The sequence below is a fragment of the Bombina bombina genome, chromosome 1 (genome assembly GCF_027579735.1).
Source record: "Bombina bombina isolate aBomBom1 chromosome 1, aBomBom1.pri, whole genome shotgun sequence".
Lineage (NCBI taxonomy): Eukaryota > Metazoa > Chordata > Amphibia > Anura > Bombinatoridae > Bombina > Bombina bombina.
This window is the reverse complement of record NC_069499.1, coordinates 279,637,123-279,658,887: the sequence shown is the minus strand read 5'-3', so window position 1 is coordinate 279,658,887 and position 21,765 is coordinate 279,637,123. Positions and strand designations below refer to the sequence as shown.

The 21,765-nt window shown below is 36.1% G+C and overlaps 1 protein-coding gene across 1 annotated transcript in view; it reads right to left on the bottom strand.

Moving 5' to 3' along the window:
* DPP10 (dipeptidyl peptidase like 10) overlaps positions 1–21,765 on the bottom strand; it is a gene marked incomplete at its 5' end in the record, with an annotated part of 707,293 nt that overhangs the window by 12,503 nt on the left and 673,025 nt on the right. The window contains 7 exons of the mRNA XM_053698006.1: positions 436–494; positions 1,699–1,798; positions 4,550–4,604; positions 14,635–14,829; positions 16,280–16,349; positions 16,441–16,539; positions 19,579–19,626. Of these exons, the coding sequence (XP_053553981.1) occupies positions 436–494; positions 1,699–1,798; positions 4,550–4,604; positions 14,635–14,829; positions 16,280–16,349; positions 16,441–16,539; positions 19,579–19,626 (626 nt within the window). The remainder of the gene's footprint in view (positions 1–435; positions 495–1,698; positions 1,799–4,549; positions 4,605–14,634; positions 14,830–16,279; positions 16,350–16,440; positions 16,540–19,578; positions 19,627–21,765) is intronic.

Below are 21,765 nucleotides of genomic sequence, written 5' to 3'. Positions count from 1 at the left end.
GATTTAGCACAACACAGAACTAAATGCAAGTCAATAGATAATAAATAAAAAGTCATGTGATCAGAGGGCTGTCAGAAGATGCTTAGATACAGTACAAGGAAATCACAGAGGTAAAAACTATATTAATATAGCTATGTTGGTTATGCAAAACTGGGGAATGGGTAATAAAGGGATTATCTATCTTTTAAATCAATAAAAATTCTATTGTAGACTGCCCCTTTAAATGAAGAGCTCCTATTAATAGCAATGTCATTTTTTTAATTGTGCTCCATTTCAGCTTATTAAAGGATAATGCATAGTTTAAATGTCACATTCCCTGCTTTTTCACTTTTAAGTAAAAACTTAAACTCTGGCATGAGCACATGATACCCCATGTAATTGTATACACATATGTAAAGTATTATTTGGGATGCTGGAGGAGATAGTGTCTAATACCTTATATGTGTTTTCCTCTTTGGATGGCAGCCCGAGGTATCGTTCTGAAAAGGCAGACGCTGCAGAGAAGAAAGATGGCTGGTCAGAAACTTGCAAGAAACCAATTAGAGATACATTGTTAGAGTGTAATAATCGCTGCAAACAGTCATATAGAAAGCCACAAAGAATTATATAAGGATTTACAAGTGAACAAGCAATTAGATAAGCTGGAAAGAAATGGTATTACAAGACATAGAAATCTCTAACATAGAAACATTTATGATGGCAGCATTAGGTGGCCATTTGGAATGGTATAGAGGCATGCATTATGATGGAGTTGTGGACTGGCACAGACATAGGCCAAGTATAAAGACTATCACCTAGACACACCTAAGGATGAATATGTGGATGACTATGGAGATTTCCATTGGAAGCAGAAGAGTAAATAAATATTGGGAGCAGCATAAGAGCAGGTATAGGGATTGACCTTGGAAAGTGTATTATAATGAACAGTTTTCTGGGATTTTGGAAAAGAAATAAAACAACACTTAGACTCTCATGTCATATTTGCATAACAAATTCCAAGGTAGTGTATTCAAGCAGGGCACAGTTTAAATACACAACTTGTTCATTTATTTAGATAATTCTACATGGTAATTATAAATGAAGGCAAAGGGCAGACAGCTTAAGAATTAAAGGACCAGAGTAGAGTCATGCACAGGGTTAGTTAACAACATTCCGGCAATAGTTACTTACAAAGTGAAAATGATTTCTACTGGCTACCAAGTAAATTCAACTATTTCCATATTTTTAAAGGTGCTTGCGGTCTTCTTATCAGTGTCTTGGTCATCACACTATTTCAATAGCCGGTCATAATACAGGAATAATTACACAACATGCTCCCATGAATGTGCATCACTGACTCAGCAATGGTCTGTATCGATCACAGAGAGCTGTGTGATCCTCAGAATATGTAGAATACGTCAGCCACTGATGTGCATTCACAAATGCAGATAAAGTATAAACTAAAGTAAAGATGCACACCTGTACTAGATGCCACTTTAATTATTCCTGGCATTATTATACTAGTACGGTACCTAAAGCTTTCACTGAAGTAAATTCAGAAACCAGTGGTTTGTATATGGGAGACCTTCAGCCTACTATCTCCTCTTCTATTACTGATACATAGCTATGTTGGTGTTATGTCTTATTCATGTGTAAAATAAACTATATTACTTATTTAGTATTTTTCTACACTTAGTGATACAAAGCACCCTTACTCACCATACAATTTCATGTCAGTGATTGGAGAGAACAAGGCCCCGCATTTAAACATTCTTTCATTGGCTTTCAGAATCATGGAAGCAATGTATCCCCCGTAGCCCTGTGGCATAAAAATATTAAGAATGTCGCTGAGATGTTATACAGGCTTCATGCTGAATTTGCAGTTAGTACAGCTGTCACAGTAATATCAAAAGATATATCAAGAAACTACAGCAAACTATCAGATCTGTCAAAGCCCAAGGCATTAATCATTACATGATAGCTATGCTTTGATGTAACATGTGCATCAGTAGAATACATCAGTATATAAAAGTATAATACAATGTTATCATAGCTTGTTTGTAACATTATAGCACAGTAAGAAGTTAGCAGGAAATTCTTGTGTACAAACGTAACAACTAAACAAAAATAATTTACTTAACAAAGCCCATTTAGCAATAGTGTAACAAAACAGTGTAACAGCTATAATGAGTCACTCTCACTCTTGCATATTTTATTTTCTGATTAATAACAATAAACTGAGATTCTAAACCTGATCCCCTCTCCAGGCTGTTTTTTTTCTTAATGTAGCTTTGATGTCTGCAGCCAGTTAGAAACTGCACTGACCAAGCGATACACTGACCAAGCAATATAGCTCTGTATCTGGTTAATGTAGCCCCTGATTATCTGTAAGGTTTTACATTTTATCAATAAACGCTTATAAGTCAGCTAAATATATTAATTCAGTTGATTGTGAATTTAAAAAAAAAAAACTTGTGACCTAAACCTCATAACAGTGGTTCTCTGCAGTTCCTGTATCCCCATTCACCCAACAAGCCTCAATTTAAAGATTTGTTTTAAGCATAATTGAGTCAATCTAGGTGCTCATGCAAAAATTATCCACCTGATCTGATTTACAGCGTTATCACTTAAAGGGACAGTTAACCCCCGGAATTTTTGTTTAAAAAGAAAGATAATCCCCTTATTACCCATTCCCCAGTTTTGAATAACCAACACAGTTATAATAAAACACATGTAATTACCTTGCATCTAAGCTTCTGCTGACTGCCCCCTTATTTTATTTCTTTTGACAGACTTGCCTTTTAACCAATCAGTGCTCACTGCTAGGTCACTTCACGTGCATGAGCTCAATACTATCTATATAAAACACATGAACTAATGCCCTCTGGTCAAAATGCATTCAGATTAGAGGCAATCTTCAAGGTCTAAGAAATTAGCATATGAACCTCCTGGGTTTAGCTTTCAACTAAGAATACCAAAAGAACAAAGCAAAATTGGTGATAAAAGTAAATTGGGACGTTGATTAAAATTACATGCCCTATTTAAATCATGATAGTTTTTTTTGGACCTAACTGTCCCTTTAAGTCATGAACAGCAAAAGTTACACATGCTGCACTTTGGATCATTCACTGTACTATTTGTGCACACCCTGCGCCATGCATAACTCAAATGTCTAAGAAAACCCTGAAAGTTTAGCTTGTTTGTGAAATGAACTTAAGAAACACCAACCATGAAGTGCAAGCTATCACAGATGCTTGTAAATCATAATAATCTCATGAACACTGTTACTTCTGAGTAAAGAAAAAGAGAAGTAAAAGAAAAAAAAAAGTTGCTTTTTTCAATTGTTAGCTACCAAAATGTTTGCTAATCATAACCATGCAAAGGGAGATAAAAGTCAATTTGAAATGCAGAGTACGTAAAATTAATTCAAAAGCGTGTTTGTATTTGCATTAAATTTGCATTTGTATAATGCTTTATTGTAAATATACTGCACATTTTGTGGTAGCTTTGCTTGTTCATTTTACTCATATGGTAATAGGTCATGAACATCCGATGCGTCCCTCTAACACTGTCAAACTGAGTTTCAGCTGTCCATCTAAATTGGCATAGTAGCAGTATTTTAACTTTAAACGGACAAAGCAGACAAAGCTGTATTCCATGAAAATTCTAACTTTTCCAGGCTGGAAAAGTTTGAATTTTCATTGTACATTTGAGACCTAGTCTCTTTCAGTGCCCCACTATGGAGAGTGTGCTGTCTTCCCATCTTGGATTATACTGATTCTAAAGCTGTAGGCCACACAGTAATTGGTCGCAACCTCTAAGTAATTTAAAACTGTCCCTAATTGGCCATAGCAGAAAAAGAAACCTAAGTTTCAATATGGCAGCACCCACTGATCTGTTGACATTAAGACCCTTATTTCTTCAATATTTCAAAACCTAATCAAGTTTTTTTCAATGCGCCACCACCTCCCTCAGACAGTATTTTTTTAAAAGCTTAAGTAAAAAGCTGCATAACGTGAGTATCTTGCTGCACTGCTCGTTCAACGCAGCTTTTTACCAGCTACACTGATATTTTTTCTTTTCTTTTTATTTTAAAGGCAAAAGAGAGAGGTACTGCTTTGGAAGAAAAGCAAACTACAATGTTAGTTGTCTTTTTTAACAAAAATAACATATATTAAAAGCTTTATATTGTATTTCCTCTTTGTAGTGGAACAAGACATAAAAATGAATAGATCCCTTATATTCCATTGGAACACTGAAGCTGGTGAACCATAACATGGGCTTATCTTTATGAACAAGATACTATGGCTTGTAGACTTAAGTAAAAAGCTATAATTAAGGTTTGCGAACCAGAATATTAACTTAATACTCCTCCTCATGCACCAGTGTAATCCCCATCCCACTGCAGCTATCATAGGTCCTTTGAGCGCAGTTGGTAGATTGATGAGCCAACACGTTTTCATAATCACATTTATCTGCCATTTAGCAGATCAATATATTCACAGAAGATTGTCAGTGTGTCTGATCCTTTGCTGCTGACTCGGCTGTGTTTAGATTTCCAAATAATTACCTTCCCAAATATGCTCAGTCTGTTGGGATCGATGTAGGGCTCTTTCAGTAACCATCTGAGTGAGGAAAAGGAAAGTATGAGGTTCATTGTATTTCCATCTGTGAACATAACATGATTAATATGCAAGTGAGTGTATGTGTATATATACAACGGAATGCAGTGATTCATTCTTCTCTATATATGCTTGTATGGGTGCATATGTGCATTGTATGTGTGCTTCTCAGTGTGTACATGCATGAGTCTGTCTGCTTGATGTTGTGTGAGCAAATGCATAACAAAGGAATCTGCCCCTTATGTCAGCAAATCATAGCTATATATCAGTAGCACCAAACCACAGTCTTTTATTTACAGGTCTCTATAATTGTATGAAGGGAAAGCAATTGTGTTACTAAATAGACATTTTTGTTTTGTTGTTGTTTAAGAGAACAGAAATAAAAGAAATAATCATTCTGAAAAAGACAAACATAGAATAATGATCAGAACAGATGGCCACTTACTGGATACAGCACTCTGTGGGGTAAGTTACATTGCATGCTGTAATGACTTACAGTAATTGTTATGTTCACCAGAGCTAATTATTGAGGGAATCTATTAAAATGTCATTCATAAAGGCAACAATCCAATAAAGCTAAAGATCAGAGTTGTTTTGTTCCAGAAATGTTTTTTACTTATTTCTTACCAAGAGACTTTCTGCTAGAACTTCTATTGAACTGAAATTATCATGATGACTATTATTTAGTCATATGGGGCTTGATCACATTGCCCGAGAGAAGTGTACATGCTTACCACGTGATGCATTTAAAGGAAAGACACTCATCTTAACATCACAATCCGCTAATAAAATGCCCACATTTATATATGTCTTAAAGGGACATGGAAGTAATAAATAATGTTCCATATTTCAATATATCATTCAATTTAAAAAAAAACATATTTTATTTCTTTTTCAAATTTAAATTTTTCTCTTGGTAACAGAAGTCATAGGTTAAGATTGCTATAAACATTAAAGGCTAAGGGATAAATATAAACACTAAAAACGAAATATACCTGCTAAGGCTGAACAAGAATTTATTATAATTCAACAGTATTGGTACCAATAGATAAAATGAGTAAAAAACAGTAATTAAAACAGTTCTTAAAAGCAATGGTAAGGTGGAGTGTTGTGCTGATACACTCACAAAGTGCAAATAGCAATAGAATCCAAGGGGTGAAGAACTAAGATGGTGGAATCCACATTTGCTTGTGGATACACGAATGAACAAAATGTGTAAGCAGCATAAAAATGTATGTGACTTAAATGTGCAACATGATAGTGCAAATGTTGTGCAACATAAGTGAGAGTAATTGTGATCACTAAGTGTATAAAAGATAAGGAAAAAACAATTCACATCAAAAATACAAAAAATCACAATAAAATATAATATATTAATATATTAAAATATTAAAAAGTCCCGATGACACTGCAGTGCAAAAAATAGTAAATCACAGGTGAATAACTGCCATTGAGTGGCAAATGTGGAAAAAGGGTGGTATACCCACGGCAAAAAAGAAGAAATCCAGTGAAAAAACAAAAATGAAAATAAAAATCAAAAAAACAAATACAAAAATGATGTTCAACAAAAGGTTAAAAAAGAACAAAAAAGAACAAAAAGAGTATTGTAATCCAAAAAACAGTAAATTAAAAGTCAATCACATGAAGGAACCTTGAATCCTGAGGGGAAGAGTTCCCAGGCGAATCCTTACAACGGTCAGCTCTTTGTCCAAAGTCCTAGAGATGTCCCTGTAAAAAAAGGAGTACCATAGCGTAACAAGTCCTCAAAGTGGTTAAAATAATTGGAATAATGCTTACCAACAGGTCGTGACCTGTTGGTAAGCATTATTCCAATTATTTTAACCACTTTGAGGACTTGTTACGCTATGGTACTCCTTTTTTTACAGGGACATCTCTAGGACTTTGGACAAAGAGCTGACCGTTGTAAGGATTCGCCTGGGAACTCTTCCCCTCAGGATTCAAGGTTCCTTCATGTGATTGACTTTTAATTTACTGTTTTTTGGATTACAATACTCTTTTTGTTCTTTTTTGTTCTTTTTTAACCTTTTGTTGAACATCATTTTTGTATTTGTTTTTTTGATTTTTATTTTCATTTTTGTTTTTTCACTGGATTTCTTCTTTTTTGCCGTGGGTATACCACCCTTTTTCCACATTTGCCACTCAATGGCAGTTATTCACCTGTGATTTACTATTTTTTGCACTGCAGTGTCATCGGGACTTTTTAATATTTTAATATATTAATATATTATATTTTATTGTGATTTTTTGTATTTTTGATGTGAATTGTTTTTTCCTTATCTTTTATACACTTAGTGATCACAATTACTCTCACTTATGTTGCACAACATTTGCACTATCATGTTGCACATTTAAGTCACATACATTTTTATGCTGCTTACACATTTTGTTCATTCGTGTATCCACAAGCAAATGTGGATTCCACCATCTTAGTTCTTCACCCCTTGGATTCTATTGCTATTTGCACTTTGTGAGTGTATCAGCACAACACTCCACCTTACCATTGCTTTTAAGAACTGTTTTAATTACTGTTTTTTACTCATTTTATCTATTGGTACCAATACTGTTGAATTATAATAAATTCTTGTTCAGCCTTAGCAGGTATATTTCGTTTTTAGTGTTTATATTTATCCCTTAGCCTTTATTGGCGCTGTACATATTCTATCAAACCTGTTCTTTCCTTTGGGGGTTGGTTAGACCCTTTATTTGTACTCAGCACAAGGGATTATCTTAGCGCTTGGCTACCACTCCTTACTTTTCATTGCTATAAACATTGTTGTAAACATTGCTGCCATTTAGGGCTTAAGACATTCATAAGTTTGCCTACGTATGGTCTGATGAAAAGAAACTAAGTTTTAACAAAAGATGCCAGAAGAATGAGGTAAATTTGGTAGTAGAAGTAAATATGAACTTTGTTTTGTACAACTGCACTCTCTATCTTATAATGAAAGTTTAATTTTGACTTCTACAACCCTTTAATAAGATATCATTATAAGCCAAAGGACACATATAGTGATCTTAATAAAATAGGCTCTATATTTTGTTCCATTTAATTAACAAAATACACACTATGCATATAAAAGAGCAGCTTTTAAATACTTGAAAATATTTTATTTTTCAAAAGAATAAGTAAAAGGTGATTAAGGCCTAGATTACAAGTGGAGAACTATTGATAGTGCGGGGTGCGCTATCAATATCGCAGGCCGCGCAAAGATCAGCTTACAATGTGGTATTACAAGTCCAAGCAAAAACAGAGTTATCAGATAATGCTTAGCACGGCTGGCATCCCTTTAGTGCTTTCTCTCTCTCTCTCTCTCTCTCTCTCTCTCTCTCTCTCTCTCTCTCTCTCTCTCTCTCTATATATATATATATATATATATATATATATATATATATATATATAATAGGTTAGAAACAATAGCCTTTTGTTAAAGTATTGACAGGCCATTGGTGCAGGAGGAAAAGATTCAATAATTATTCAACTAAAAGAAGATTATAAAGCAATTCCTATCCAGCACTAACTAGTACCATAAAATTTAGAGGATATAATACCTAGGTCTAAGTGGCCTCAATATACCAAAGGAGAAAATTTTCAAAACTATAATACCAGTAATTTCACAAGTAACACAGGAGAAGCATATAGAAGGCATTTATTAGAGCAACCACAAGGCATGAAATTATAGCCATAGATATAGCCACTCCCTATCATAGTGCACTATGAATCCTCAAACATAAATAAATAATTAGATAACCATAAATAATTAGAGCTCTCAAATCCATACTAGTTAGTGCAGAAGAGGAATTGCTTTATAATCTTCTTCTAGTTGAATATATATATATATATATATATATATTTATATATATATATATATATATATATATATATATATATATATATATATATGCAAAACACGGAAAGGGTACTGCACTCTCATACCGGACCGGGTACACATCCCATAACCCTGCAACATGCTCAGCCCTGGGTGCTCACTGGCACTCACAGGAAGCTGTTATGTTCTCAGAGTCACAGGCAGTTAACCCCAGACAGGTCTGGTTGCAAGAACCATAGGGAAAATTACAAAACAAATGAATACTACACAAAGAGAAAGTCCAGCACTCACAAGCTCTCAGCTAAGATTAAAAGCAAAAATGGAAGGGTTAGTTACCGCATTTGGCCAAACAGGACAAGCCCAGGTACCACAACAAGGTCCCTTCCAAAAACCTGGGCCCCTAAATCAGCCACACAATGCAAGCCCTTGATCCAACAAACTGAAAACAAGTGAAGGGTGCACAGGCTAATGTAATCACCCCAGACATATACAAAACACGAAAGGGGACTAAATGAGTGCTGAACTTTCTCTGTGTGTTGCGTTTATATATATATATATATATATACATATATATATATACAATGTGTGTTTGTAGATCAGTGTATAGTGCATCCTCATTAAACATCGATCATATTATAATATGAAAGCTGTGTTGCAAGCACAACAAAAAACAGTGCTAAAAAGTGACTTCAAACCTGAAGTAAAGGGCTAGAAGAAAAGTTTAATAAAACGTGTCAAACATATTAAAATAAAATAATACACTCCTTTATATACATATTAAATATACAATATTAGCTTAATATTGAAATAAATATATAAAAGGGGTTTAAAAAAGATATGTCAATGTGTTTGACAGGGAAGGAATGAAAGGTGTGTGTATATATATATATATATATATATATATAAAAATATATATATATATATATATATATACACACACAGTATATATATATATATATATATGTGTGTTTTTGTGTGTGTGTATATATACTGTGTGTGTATACTATGTGTATATATATATATGTGTGTGTGTGTATAAATTTGTATGTGTGTATGTAGATATGTGCACATATAGATACAGTATCTCACAAAAGTGAGTACACCCCTCACATCTTTGAAAATATTTTATTATATCTTTTCATGTGACAACACTGAAGAAATGACACTTTGCTACAATGTAAAGTAGTGCACAACCTGTATAACAGTGTAAATTTGCTGTCCCCTCAAACTAACTCAACACACAGCCATTAATGTCTAAACTGTTGGCAACAAAAGTGAGTACACCCCATAATGGAAAAGTCCAAATTGGGCCCAAAGTGTTTTTTGTGTGGCCACCATTATTTTCCAGCACTGCCTTAACCCTCTTGGGCATGGAGTTCACCAGAGCTTCACAGGTTGCCACTGGAGTTCTCTTCCACTGGTGGATGTTAGAGACCTTGTGCTCCCCAAACATCCGTTTAAGAATGCCCCACAAATGCTCAATTGGGTTTAGGTCTGGAGACATGCTTGGCCAGTCCATCACCTCATCTTCTTTAGCAAGGCACTGGTCTTCTTGGAGGTGTGTTTTGGGTCGTTATGTTCGAATACTGCCCTGCAGCCCAGTCTCCAAAGGGAGGGGATCATGCTCTGCTTCAGTATGTCACAGTACATGTTGGCATTCATGGTTCCCTCAATGAACTGTAGCTCCCCAGTGCCGGCAGCACTCATTCAGGCCCAGACCATGACACTCCCACCACCATGCTTGACTGTAGACAAGACACACTTGTCTTTGTACTCCACACCTGGTTGACACCACACACGCTTGACACCATCTGAACCAAATAAGTTTATCTTGGTCTCATCGGACCACAGGACATGGTTCCAGTAATCCATGTCCTTAGTCTGCTTGTCTTCAGCAAACTGTTTGCGGGCTTTCCTGTGCATCATCTTTAGAAGAGGCTTTCTTGGACGACAGCCATGTAAACCAATTTGATGCAGTTTTTGGCGTATGGTCTGAGCATTGATGGGCTGACCCCCCACCCTTTCAACCTCTGCAGCAATGCTGGCAGCACTCATACATCTATTTCCCAAAGACAACCTCTGGATATGACGCTGAGCATGTGCACTTAACTTCTTTGGTCGACCATGGTGAGGCCTGTTCTGAGTGAAACCTGTCCTGTGAAACCGCTGTATGGTCTTGCCCTCCATGCTGCAGCTCACTTTCAGGGTCTTGGCCATCTTCTTATAGCCAAGGTCATCTTTATGTAGAGCAACAATTATTTTTTTCAGATCCTCAGACAGTTCTTTGCCATGAGGTGCCATGTTGAACTTCCAGTGACCAGTATGAGAGAGTGTGAGAGAGTATGAGACTTAGGGGTGTACTCACTTTTGTTGCCAATGGTTTAGACATTAATGGCTGTGTGAAAAGTTATTTTGTTACACTGTTATACAGGCTGTACACTCACTACTTTACATTGTAACAAAGTGTAATTTCTTCAGTGTTATCACGTGAAAAGATATAATAAAATATTTACAAAAATGTAAGGGGTGTACTCACTTTTGTGAGATACTGTACATATATACAGAGTATATATATATTGCATACAAAGAGAAAAGCGCTCTACCAGGAATGAACAACAGCTCATCAGCTAGTTCTATGGCGATTTACCACCCAGGAGCAGTCTCTTTTAGACCAGTGTGCTTTTCACAGAGGAAAACTTTCCTGAAGTATATCATTCTGATCCCGCCAAGTAAGGTCAGTCCAGCCCCGAAATACCAGGCAACATGACAACCCCAGACGATTCCTTGATGAACTCCCTATGGGTGGACTCCTTGCCCAGTGTGCTTAGAGGAATGTGGCTGCACCTCACAGACGAGGCCAAAACGACTGTCAGGGGTTGTCATGTTCGTTACTCGTAGAGCGCTTCCCTCTTTTTATATATATATATATATATATATATATATATATATATATATATATATATATATATATATATATATATATATATATATATATACATACATAGTCCAAACAATGTGCACTCCGGATTTTGTATCTATTGCCTTGGGTGCTACTCAAAATATCCATAAGAACAGGGAACAGAAAAGCACTCCAAAGGTCTTTGCCAGGATCAGTCAGTGTAATAAAAGTGACTAATCCTGGCAAGACCTTTGGAGTGCTTTTCTGTTCCCTGTGCTATATATATATATATATATATATATATATATATATATATATATATATATATATATATATATAAATCTTTTAGACCTACATATGTATATATACATCTTTTAGACCATATATATATATATATATATATATATATAATTCTTTTTTAAATACAATTTTAAATATATTTTTTTAAAACACCTTTGGCTTTAGTACAGTTGGCCTAGTGCACCTTCGGGTTACCAAGTGAGAGAAAGCCAGAAGAGGCTTTTGTATGTGCTCCCCATAGGGAGAGGGAGTAAGGGAGTAAGTACGGTCACACTATCTGACCTCCAGATGTTAGCCCATCTGAATCATATGCAAACTTTTTACTTTCAACTTATATACGACACAAGAAGAGCAGTGCTATTGATTTAACTTGAGCAGTGTTCTCAATAGCTCAATAGCGCCAATATTTTTTTGCACTCCACTTGTAATCAAGGCCAAATTGTAAAATGAAACTAATACAGCAATCCACCACAGTGCTAGGTTATGTACAATCCACCACAGTGCTGGGTTAGGCACAATCCACCACAGTGCTGGGTTAGGCACAATCCACCACAGTATTAGGTTAGACAAAATCTACCACAGTGCTAGGTTAGGCACAATCTACCACAATGCTAGGTTAGGCACAATCCCCCACAGTGCTAGGTTAGGCACAATCCACCACAGTGCTAGGTTATGTACAATCCACCACAGTGCTGGGTTAGGCACAATCCACCACAGTGCTGGGTTAGGCACAATCCACCACAGTATTAGGTTAGACAAAATCTACCACAGTGCTAGGATAGGCACACTCTACCACAATGCTAGGTTAGGCACAATTCACCACAGTGCTAGGTTAGGTGCAATCCACCACAATGCTGGGTTAGGCACAGTCTACAACAGTGCTAGGTTAGCCACAATCCACCATAGTGCTGGGTTAGGAACAATTTACCACAGTGCTGGGCGGCACAATTTACCACAGTGCTGGGCGGCACAATCCACCACAATGCTAGGTTAGGCAAAATCCACCACAGTCCTAGGTTAGGCACAATCCACCACAGTCCTAGGTTAGGCACAATCCACCACAGTCCTAGAGGTACATATTTTTAAGTGCCCTATTTTAGATTAAACAAAGGTCAAAGTGATAGATTAGGCACAGTCTACCACAGTGCTGAGTTAGGCACAATCCACCACAGTGCTAGGTTAGGCACAATCCACCACAGTGCTAGGTTAGGCACACTCCACCACAGTGCTAGGTTAGGCACAATCTACAACAGTGCTGGGTTAGGCACAATCCACCACAGTGCTAGGTTAGGCACAATCCACCACAGTGCTATGTTAGGCACAATCCAACACAGTGCTAGGTTAGGCACAATCTACAACAGTGCTGGGTTAGGCACAATCCACCACAGTGCTAGGTTAGGCACAATCCACCACAGTGCTAGGTTATGTACAATCCACCACAGTGCTGGGTTAGGCACAATCCACCACAGTGCTGGGTTAGGCACAATCCACCACAGTATTAGGTTAGACAAAATCTACCACAGTGCTAGGTTAGGCACAATCTACCACAATGCTAGGTTAGGCACAATCCCCCACAGTGCTAGGTTAGGCACAATTCACCACAGTGCTAGGTTAGGTGCAATCCACCACAATGCTGGGTTAGGCACAGTCTACAACAGTGCTAGGTTAGCCACAATCCACCATAGTGCTGGGTTAGGCACAATTTACCACAGTGCTGGGCGGCACAATTTACCACAGTGCTGGGCGGCACAATCCACCACAATGCTAGGTTAGGCACAATCCACCACAGTGCAAGGTTAGGCACAATCCACCACAGTCCTAGGTTAGGCACAATCCACCACAGTCCTAGGTTAGGCACAATCCACCACAGTGCTAGGTTAGGCACAATCCACCACAGTGCTAGGTTAGGCACAATCCACCACAGTGCTAGGTTAGGCACAATTTACCACAGTGCTAGGCTAGGCACAATTCAATACAGTGCTAGGTTAGGCACAATCTACCACAGTGCTAGGTTAGGCACAATCCACCACAGTGCTGGGTTAGGCGCAATCTACCATAGTGCTAGGTTAGGCACAATCCACCACAGTGCTAGGTTAGGCACAATCCACCACAGTACTAGGTTAGGCACAATCCCCCATAGTGCTAGGTTAGGCTGTGATAAACTCTTGATATTGGCTATGATGTGGAGAGAAGACAATTTTTTTGATATTGGCTTGGAACAACATTTGCTTTGTTCTCTTGGTATACTTTGTTAAAAAGTATACCTAGGTAGAGTTGGGAGCTGCAATGCACTACTGGAAGCTATCTGCTGATGGGTGGCTGCATTTATATGCCTCTTGTCATTCGTGCAAAAGATCTGTTCATGCTGCTCTTTCAACAAAGGATATCAAGAGAATGAAGTAAACTTGATAATAGAATTGCATTGGAAAGATGTTTAAAGTTGTATGCTTTATCTGAATCATGAAAGAAACATTTTGGGTTTCATGTGTACTTAAATCTTATCTGTTCAGTTTTCTAAACATATATTCATTTTTAACTAGTTTTAAAGTGTGAGTCAACGTTAAACTGTAATTATTCAGGTAGACTATACAATTTTAAAACATGTTCCCATTTACTTATATGATCATATATACCTCTTTGCATCCAGTATTAAATCCTAGCTCCTTTCTACAAGAACATACTGAAGTAGGCTCAGAAGTGTGTATTTGACATGCACTTTATGCATACCATTGAAAAAGCTAAGTGGATTTGTTTTAATATTATAAGCTCTGTCTGACTCATGAAAGTTATTTTCAGACTTCCATGCCCTTTATCATTGCTCAGCCTATTTGCATATACTGTGTTGTTTGTCATTATTTCTGTTCATCAATTCTTTTAGACAATACCAAACAGGCATCATTAGCATGGAAACCAGTTTGTTGCCTTCACTCCTTATGACATGGCATAGACAAGTCAAGGAACATAGAGGAATAATGGGATTTCTCACTCTACAGCAGATATTTGGTCCTTTACTTCCACTGATCCAAGTCCGCGGTGAACTTCCTGCAAGATCTTTAGCCCCTGAAATCCACTGCCCCGTCCATCAAATCGAGCAACAATAACGTTGTCAGAGTTTATAATCACGGAATCCCAATCCACAAAAAACCTATCAGTCACCAGTTGGCTCCCAGGTACTTCATCTCTGTACAAGGCAAAACAGAATGACATATTGGCCACTTACTCAAAACATTGTACAGTATAATGCCCTCCAAAACCCAAAAGGCTTGGGTCAGAACTATAATTGTTATTTCATTTATTTTTGCAGTGTATATATATTAAAGGGATTTGAAACACCCAAAAATTATTTTGTGATTCAGACATAGAAGAAAATTAGAAATTTTTTGAAAGGTGCATGATATTTTCAGATTTGCTTTCTTCCCATGTTATTCTTCATAGAAGAGATAACTATGTAGGTGTCTGGAGCCCTACATGGTAGGAAACATTCCTGTCATCTAGTTTTTTTGTAGATGGATTACATTTTTGCAAAACTGCTGCCATATAGTGTTCCAGACATATTCATGCTCCTGAAGATAAGGTCCTGTTTTTCAACAAAAGATACCAAGAGAATGAAGACAAATTGATAATAGAAATATATTAGAAAGTTTCAAATTAGAAATTCTGAATCATGAAAGAGTGGGTTTCATATCTCTTTAAAGGGATACTAAACACATTTTTTTCTTTCATGATTCAGACAGAGGGGTAGATTTATTGTGTCGGGCGGACATGAGCCGCTGTAGCGGATCTTGTCTGCCCAACATCGCTAAATGCCGACAGAGTATTTAACATTGCACAAGCATTTCTAGCTAGGAGGGGGTCTCAATCATATCCGATCGGGATGATTGCTGTCCGCTGCTTCTTACTTTTGTTTCCGGTGAGCCTGTAGGCACGCGCGGAAATATACCCCAGAGCATGCAATTTTAAGCAACGTTCTAATTTACTCCTAGTATCATGTTTTTCTTCATTCTCTTGCAATCTTTATATGAAAAAGCAGGAATGCAAGTTTTGGAGCCGGCCCATTTTTGGTTCAGAACACTGGGTAGCGCTTGCTGATTGGTGGATACATTTAGCCACCAATCAGCAAGTGCTACCCAGCTGCTGAACCAAAAATAGTCCAGCTCCAAAGCTCACATTCCTTCTTTTTCAAATAAAGATAACAAGAGAATGAAGAAAAACTGATAATAGGAGTAAATTAGAAAGTTGTTTAAAATTGCATGTTCTATCTGAATGATGAAAGAAAAAAAATTGGATTTAGTCTCCCTTTAATGTAACTCTAAACATGGATGTTTTTAGAAAGACTGTGCTAGTGTGTTTTAAACAAAATACTTGGTAATATATAATATTAAACACAGAACTAAGCCCTATTTGGCAAAACTCGTAATCTAGCCGATAGTTTTTATCATAACTAATTACAAAGTTTATTGAAAAAATGCCAAGGCTGAGAATAAAACATATCAGAGAAGTAAGGGTATCTTGTAAACACTTAAACTGAGCTGCTCTCTAAATGATTAACCTTTCTGCAATGTTTTAGAATATTCTTTATTTTTTATGAATGCAATTTCCCAAGAATAATTAAAAAAAAAAAGAATACATACACAATAAGAAGAAGAGGATACTGGTTCTTGGCGGTAAAATCTCTTGGAAATGACAGCCGTAAAGGAAGTTCTGAAAATAAAGATATAATGACCGTGATTGTTGCTTCTAAATTCCCAAATGTAGTCCAAGGTTTAAAAAAAAAAAACACCATCTTGTTTACCGTAATCTTCAATATGAATCATTTTTATTTCACTCCTGAAGATCTGTTTCTGTGAAATTGCTTCCTTCAACACTGAATTGCTTTCTATAGTATAAAAATCTGTGTAAATGAGAGAAAAAGATTTGGCTGCGTGAGAATATTATGTTTAATAGTAACAATATTTCAGAGAAAATGAGCTTTTTCCACTTGCTTTGTAAAACAATTGGTTGGTGATTATGCATCAAATTGTAATTCACATAAAGCCGCATTGTCCGCGAGTATACACTGCAGCCAATATAATGCAAAATGTGCATTCAGAATAGCTTTTTATTTACAAACGTAATTGTCTGATGTAATTTATGCTGTTATCAGCTGTTTTAAAATTAGGCAAATCTTGCCGAAAAAAAGGAAGAAATGCATTAAATTAAGGTTCACATAAGTCATGTAAATAACAAAGTGAGAGAGAAAAAGGTTCTTATTAGTAGTCAAAATGTAATCTGCTCGTTCAATCTACATGAAAAAAAAAAAGAAAAACCTCTTAAATCTCCAGGCTATCGTTACGCATATTCTACCCATTCTTTATTACTCAGTTTGTTCAAATTACTTCCAATAGAAGTTCTTCCTATGTATCCCCAAACATTTATGCAAAATGATGCTATTGCACATAAAACATTTATTCTTCATATTCAAACCATTAATGCATTTTCTAGATTTGTGTTTCCTCTGGAGCTTTAATAAAGGGATATGAAACCCAAAATGTTTCTTTCATGATTCAGACATAGCATACCATTTTTAAAAAAATTTATTTTATTCTCATGGTATTCTTTGTCGAAGAGATACCTTGCAAATGTTTATCATAGTTATAAAACTGCTAACATATATTGACTAAAGTCACAAACACACTGCTACACCATCCTACTTGCTTTTCAACAAAACATAGGAAGAATACAAATTAAATTTCCTAACATAAGTAAAATAGAAAGTTTTTTTTTAATTTATTTTATACTCTGAATTATGAAAGAAAATGTTGGGGTTGTAAATCGCTTTAAATCAGTTTTTTTTTGTTTTGTTATCATAATATGTCTGAGAAATGTCTTCATGGCTGCTGAAATGGGATAGGGTTTTTTCTATCAACAGTTCCAAACACCTTTTTTAAAGCAATATTGACCATGTTCTAAAAAAAAAAAAGGCCAGGCTTAGATTCCAGAACAATCCTTTAATCCATATGGATTTTGTTCACCTCTGTTGTTTTTTAATATAAAACAAATATTATTTTAAACAGCCCAATGTGCTGGGTTACATCATTTTTTTGGTATAGGCTGTGCACAGTTGTCACATTTGGTGGACCGAGATTGACAGAAGAATCATATCTGGACTACATGTGCAAAATAGATGTGAGGTTTATATCATTTTTAATCTGAATTATTTTTATTTTTTATATTTGTCAGTGTGGATCATCTTGAACAATTAGTAAAAGGTATTTTATTTCTTACATATCATTTGTAAATTTGTGTGATTTTTTTTTTTACTTCAGATTTATTTCATAGTTTGTTCAAAACATTAAAACCATCAAAAGGAACATATTTAATATGATGCACAGTTTATTTTTATTTTTGTTAAGTGTAATTGTATTAGGCTAAACTTCACAGTTTATTATGCACAATGCATCAGTAGTAGTTCCCCTGCATGGCTGAAAATAAATGAATGATACTGGCTGTATATGTGGTTAAACAATATACCATTTTCTAATGATGTGTCACTTTGCCATGAGCCTTTTTCAGGATTGCTTCAGTGTACACATTGAAAAATGATGCCCATTTATTGTACTGACAGTAGGAAACCCAGAAGTTGCAATACTTATCAAAGATGTCTATCGAAGGCTGTACGGAATCATTGAATTGTGCAGTGAATGGATGGGAAACTGTTAATTATTTTCCTATTCCGATAAAATTGTCAATAATTTATGCTAAAGGTTTTAGCAGCGAGAGTGTTATGTAGGCCTCAGTTTGAACATAACTATATACCATAAACTGGCTATATGAATTATTGTGTTTGTCTGAAGCCAACAAATCTGTTTCATTCTGGCTCATGGCCTCAAAACATAATGTATGCCTGTCATGTGGCCTATCGCTCTTTGTCACAATAACTGTTATATGTTCGTTTTCTAACTGCACCTATCTATATATAGGGATGGGCGAATGTTTCGCAACATTCGAAAAATGGCACGAATTTTAACATATTTGTTCGTTCGAATCGAATTTCGAATGTTTACATAACATTCTAACATTCGATTTTCGAATGTTCGGTTTCGAATATTACGATTACATTCGAAAATATTCAAATTCAAAAAATTCGAATTTAGATTGTAATAGTATTTCTAATACTTTTTCTTTAAATGTAATATTCGAATTATGCAATATTCGAATTCGAAAAATTTGAATTTAGATTGTAATAGTATTTCTAATGCTTTTTCTTTAAATGTAATATTCGAATTATGCAATATTCGAATTCGAAAAATTCGAATTTAGATTGTAATAGTATTTCTAATGCTTTTTCTTTAAATGTAATATTTGAATTATGCAATACGTGTATTCGAATTCGAAAAATTCGAATTTAGATTGTAATAGTATTTCTAATGCTTTTTCTTTAAATGTAATATTCGAATTATGCAATACATGTATTCGAATTCGAAAAATTTGAATTTAGATTGTAATAGTATTTCTAATGCTTTTAAATGTAATATTCTAATTATGCAATATTCGAATTAGAAAAATTCGAATTTATATTCAAATTCGAAAAATTTGAATTTATATTCGAATTCGAAAAATTTGAATTTCGAATGTAGACATTCAATATAATTATAAACATTCGAATTCGAAAGTGACATTCGAAAACTGTAAATAACATTCGATTTTCGAATTTTTAAGAATATTCGTTCTTATCGACATTCGAATTTAGAATTCGAATTTCGGTAATAACATTCGTTCTACATTCGAAATTCGAAAATTTGCACATTCGCCCATCCCTATCTATATACAGTATCTATAATGTAATTTCTGCATAATCATCACTGTCTGCACCACAATATTTCATTGCCTCCATTTTCTTGCATCTTATGTAAGCTGGTTTGTGAGCCTAATAGGGACAATGCATACTGACCTGTGGGATTATTTGTGCTGTGCACAGTAACCACGGGAGCGCCAGGTCCTGAAAATAAATAATCAACCCATTAAATTCAATAGGATTATCAAAATAAAAAATAAATATTTGTGCTCAAGAATGTACAATATCATACAAGGTACTTCCCAAGTGTCCCTTTTACATGCTAACGCCCATTCTACTATCATTATAAATGACAAATGTCTTTATATTTATTGAGATGCATTTGTAACAAAAGTTGATTCTTGTCACTTCTGTATTTACAATTAAAATTGTAATTATTTACATCTAAAAGAGCAAAGCATAAGTAGCTACATGATTAAAACATTATCAGAGACGGCTCAACCATGGGACCAAGTGAGTCCATCGGACTCAGGCAGCACTTGACAAGAGGCAGCACTTCAGTGACTGAGTAAGTCACTGTCAGACCCAGATCATTTTTGTTCTCTGTCTCCATGGGGGAAGTCACAGACTCCCAGCAGCATAACCTCATCATGCACAAAGACACAGAACAAGTCAGGTGTGACATGTAAGGTGCATCTTTTCCCTAATGCATAATCATTGGTTGCACACATGTAAGGAAGCAGGCATAGTAAGGTCAGCGATGAGTCCAGTAGGTTGATATGCTAATCAATAATGTTACTACTGGTGTCATTGCATTCTTGGACCAAGGCAGCACAACATTTTGAACCAGCCCTGAACATTATTATTGGTAGCTATATATATTTATAAAGCACCACCAAATTTTGAAGTGTTGAGAACATGATACGAGGTACACAATGACAATGAAACAATACTGGCAAAATAATTTAAATTTATTATATACATTAAATAATTCTTTAGATATATACAAACTTGCTACCAACGTTTCCTCTAACGTTTTTAAACAGTGTGACTGTGCAATTTTTGGCCAAGTGACTTAAATGTGTGCGCACTTTAATATGGGTTGTTAAGCCTGAAAGGTAGTGAACAACTATGTCATGAAAGAGTTACACCAGCAAGAATGGCCTAGTATGCTGTTCTTTATTTAAATGGGGCAGGAATAAACAAAGTCTCTCTCTCACACACATTCACACTCTCTCTCACACACACTCACACTCTCTCTCTCTTTTACACACACATACACTCTCACATACACACTCTCACACTCTCTCACACACATTCACACACTCTCTCAAACACACACTCACACTCTCTCTTTTACACAAACATACACTCTCACATACACATTCTCACACTCTCTCTCTCACACACACTCATAGACTTTGGGGCCGATTTAATAAGATGCGGGCGGACATGATGCGCTGTCAGCATTTAACATTGCACAAGTATTTCTAGTGAAATGCTTGTGCAATGCCTCCCCTGCAGATTCGCGGGCAATTAGCCACTAGCAGAGGGTGTCAATCATCCTGATAGTATCTGATCAGAATGATTGGTGTCTGCCGCCGCAGAGGTAGCGGATGAGTTAAGGAGCAGTGGTCTTATGACCGTTGCTTCATAACTCCTTATTCTGGCTAGCCTGAAGGCTCGCACGGAATAAGCAGCTTGATTGCTTAATAATTTGGCCCCTTTTTCTCTCTCTTCCACACACACACATTCTCACACACACATTCTCACACACACACATTCTCACACACACATTCTCACACACACACACACACACACACATTCTCACACACACACATTCTAACACACACAAACACATTCACACACACACACATATTCTCACACACACATTCTCACACACATTCTCTCACACACACACACATTCACACACACACACACATTCACACACACACACATTCACACACACACACACATTCTCACACACACACACATTCTCACACACACACACATTCTCACACACACACACACACACACATTCTCACACACACACACACACATTCTCATACACACACACATACACACATTCTCACACACACACATACACACATTCTCACACACATTCTCACACACACACACACACACACACACACACACACATTCTCACACACACACATACACACACACTCTCACACACACACATTCTCACACACGCACACACATTCTCACACACACACAAATTCTCACACATACACACATTCTCACACACACACACATTCTCACACACACACACACACACACACACACATTCTCACACATACACACATTCTCACACATACACAC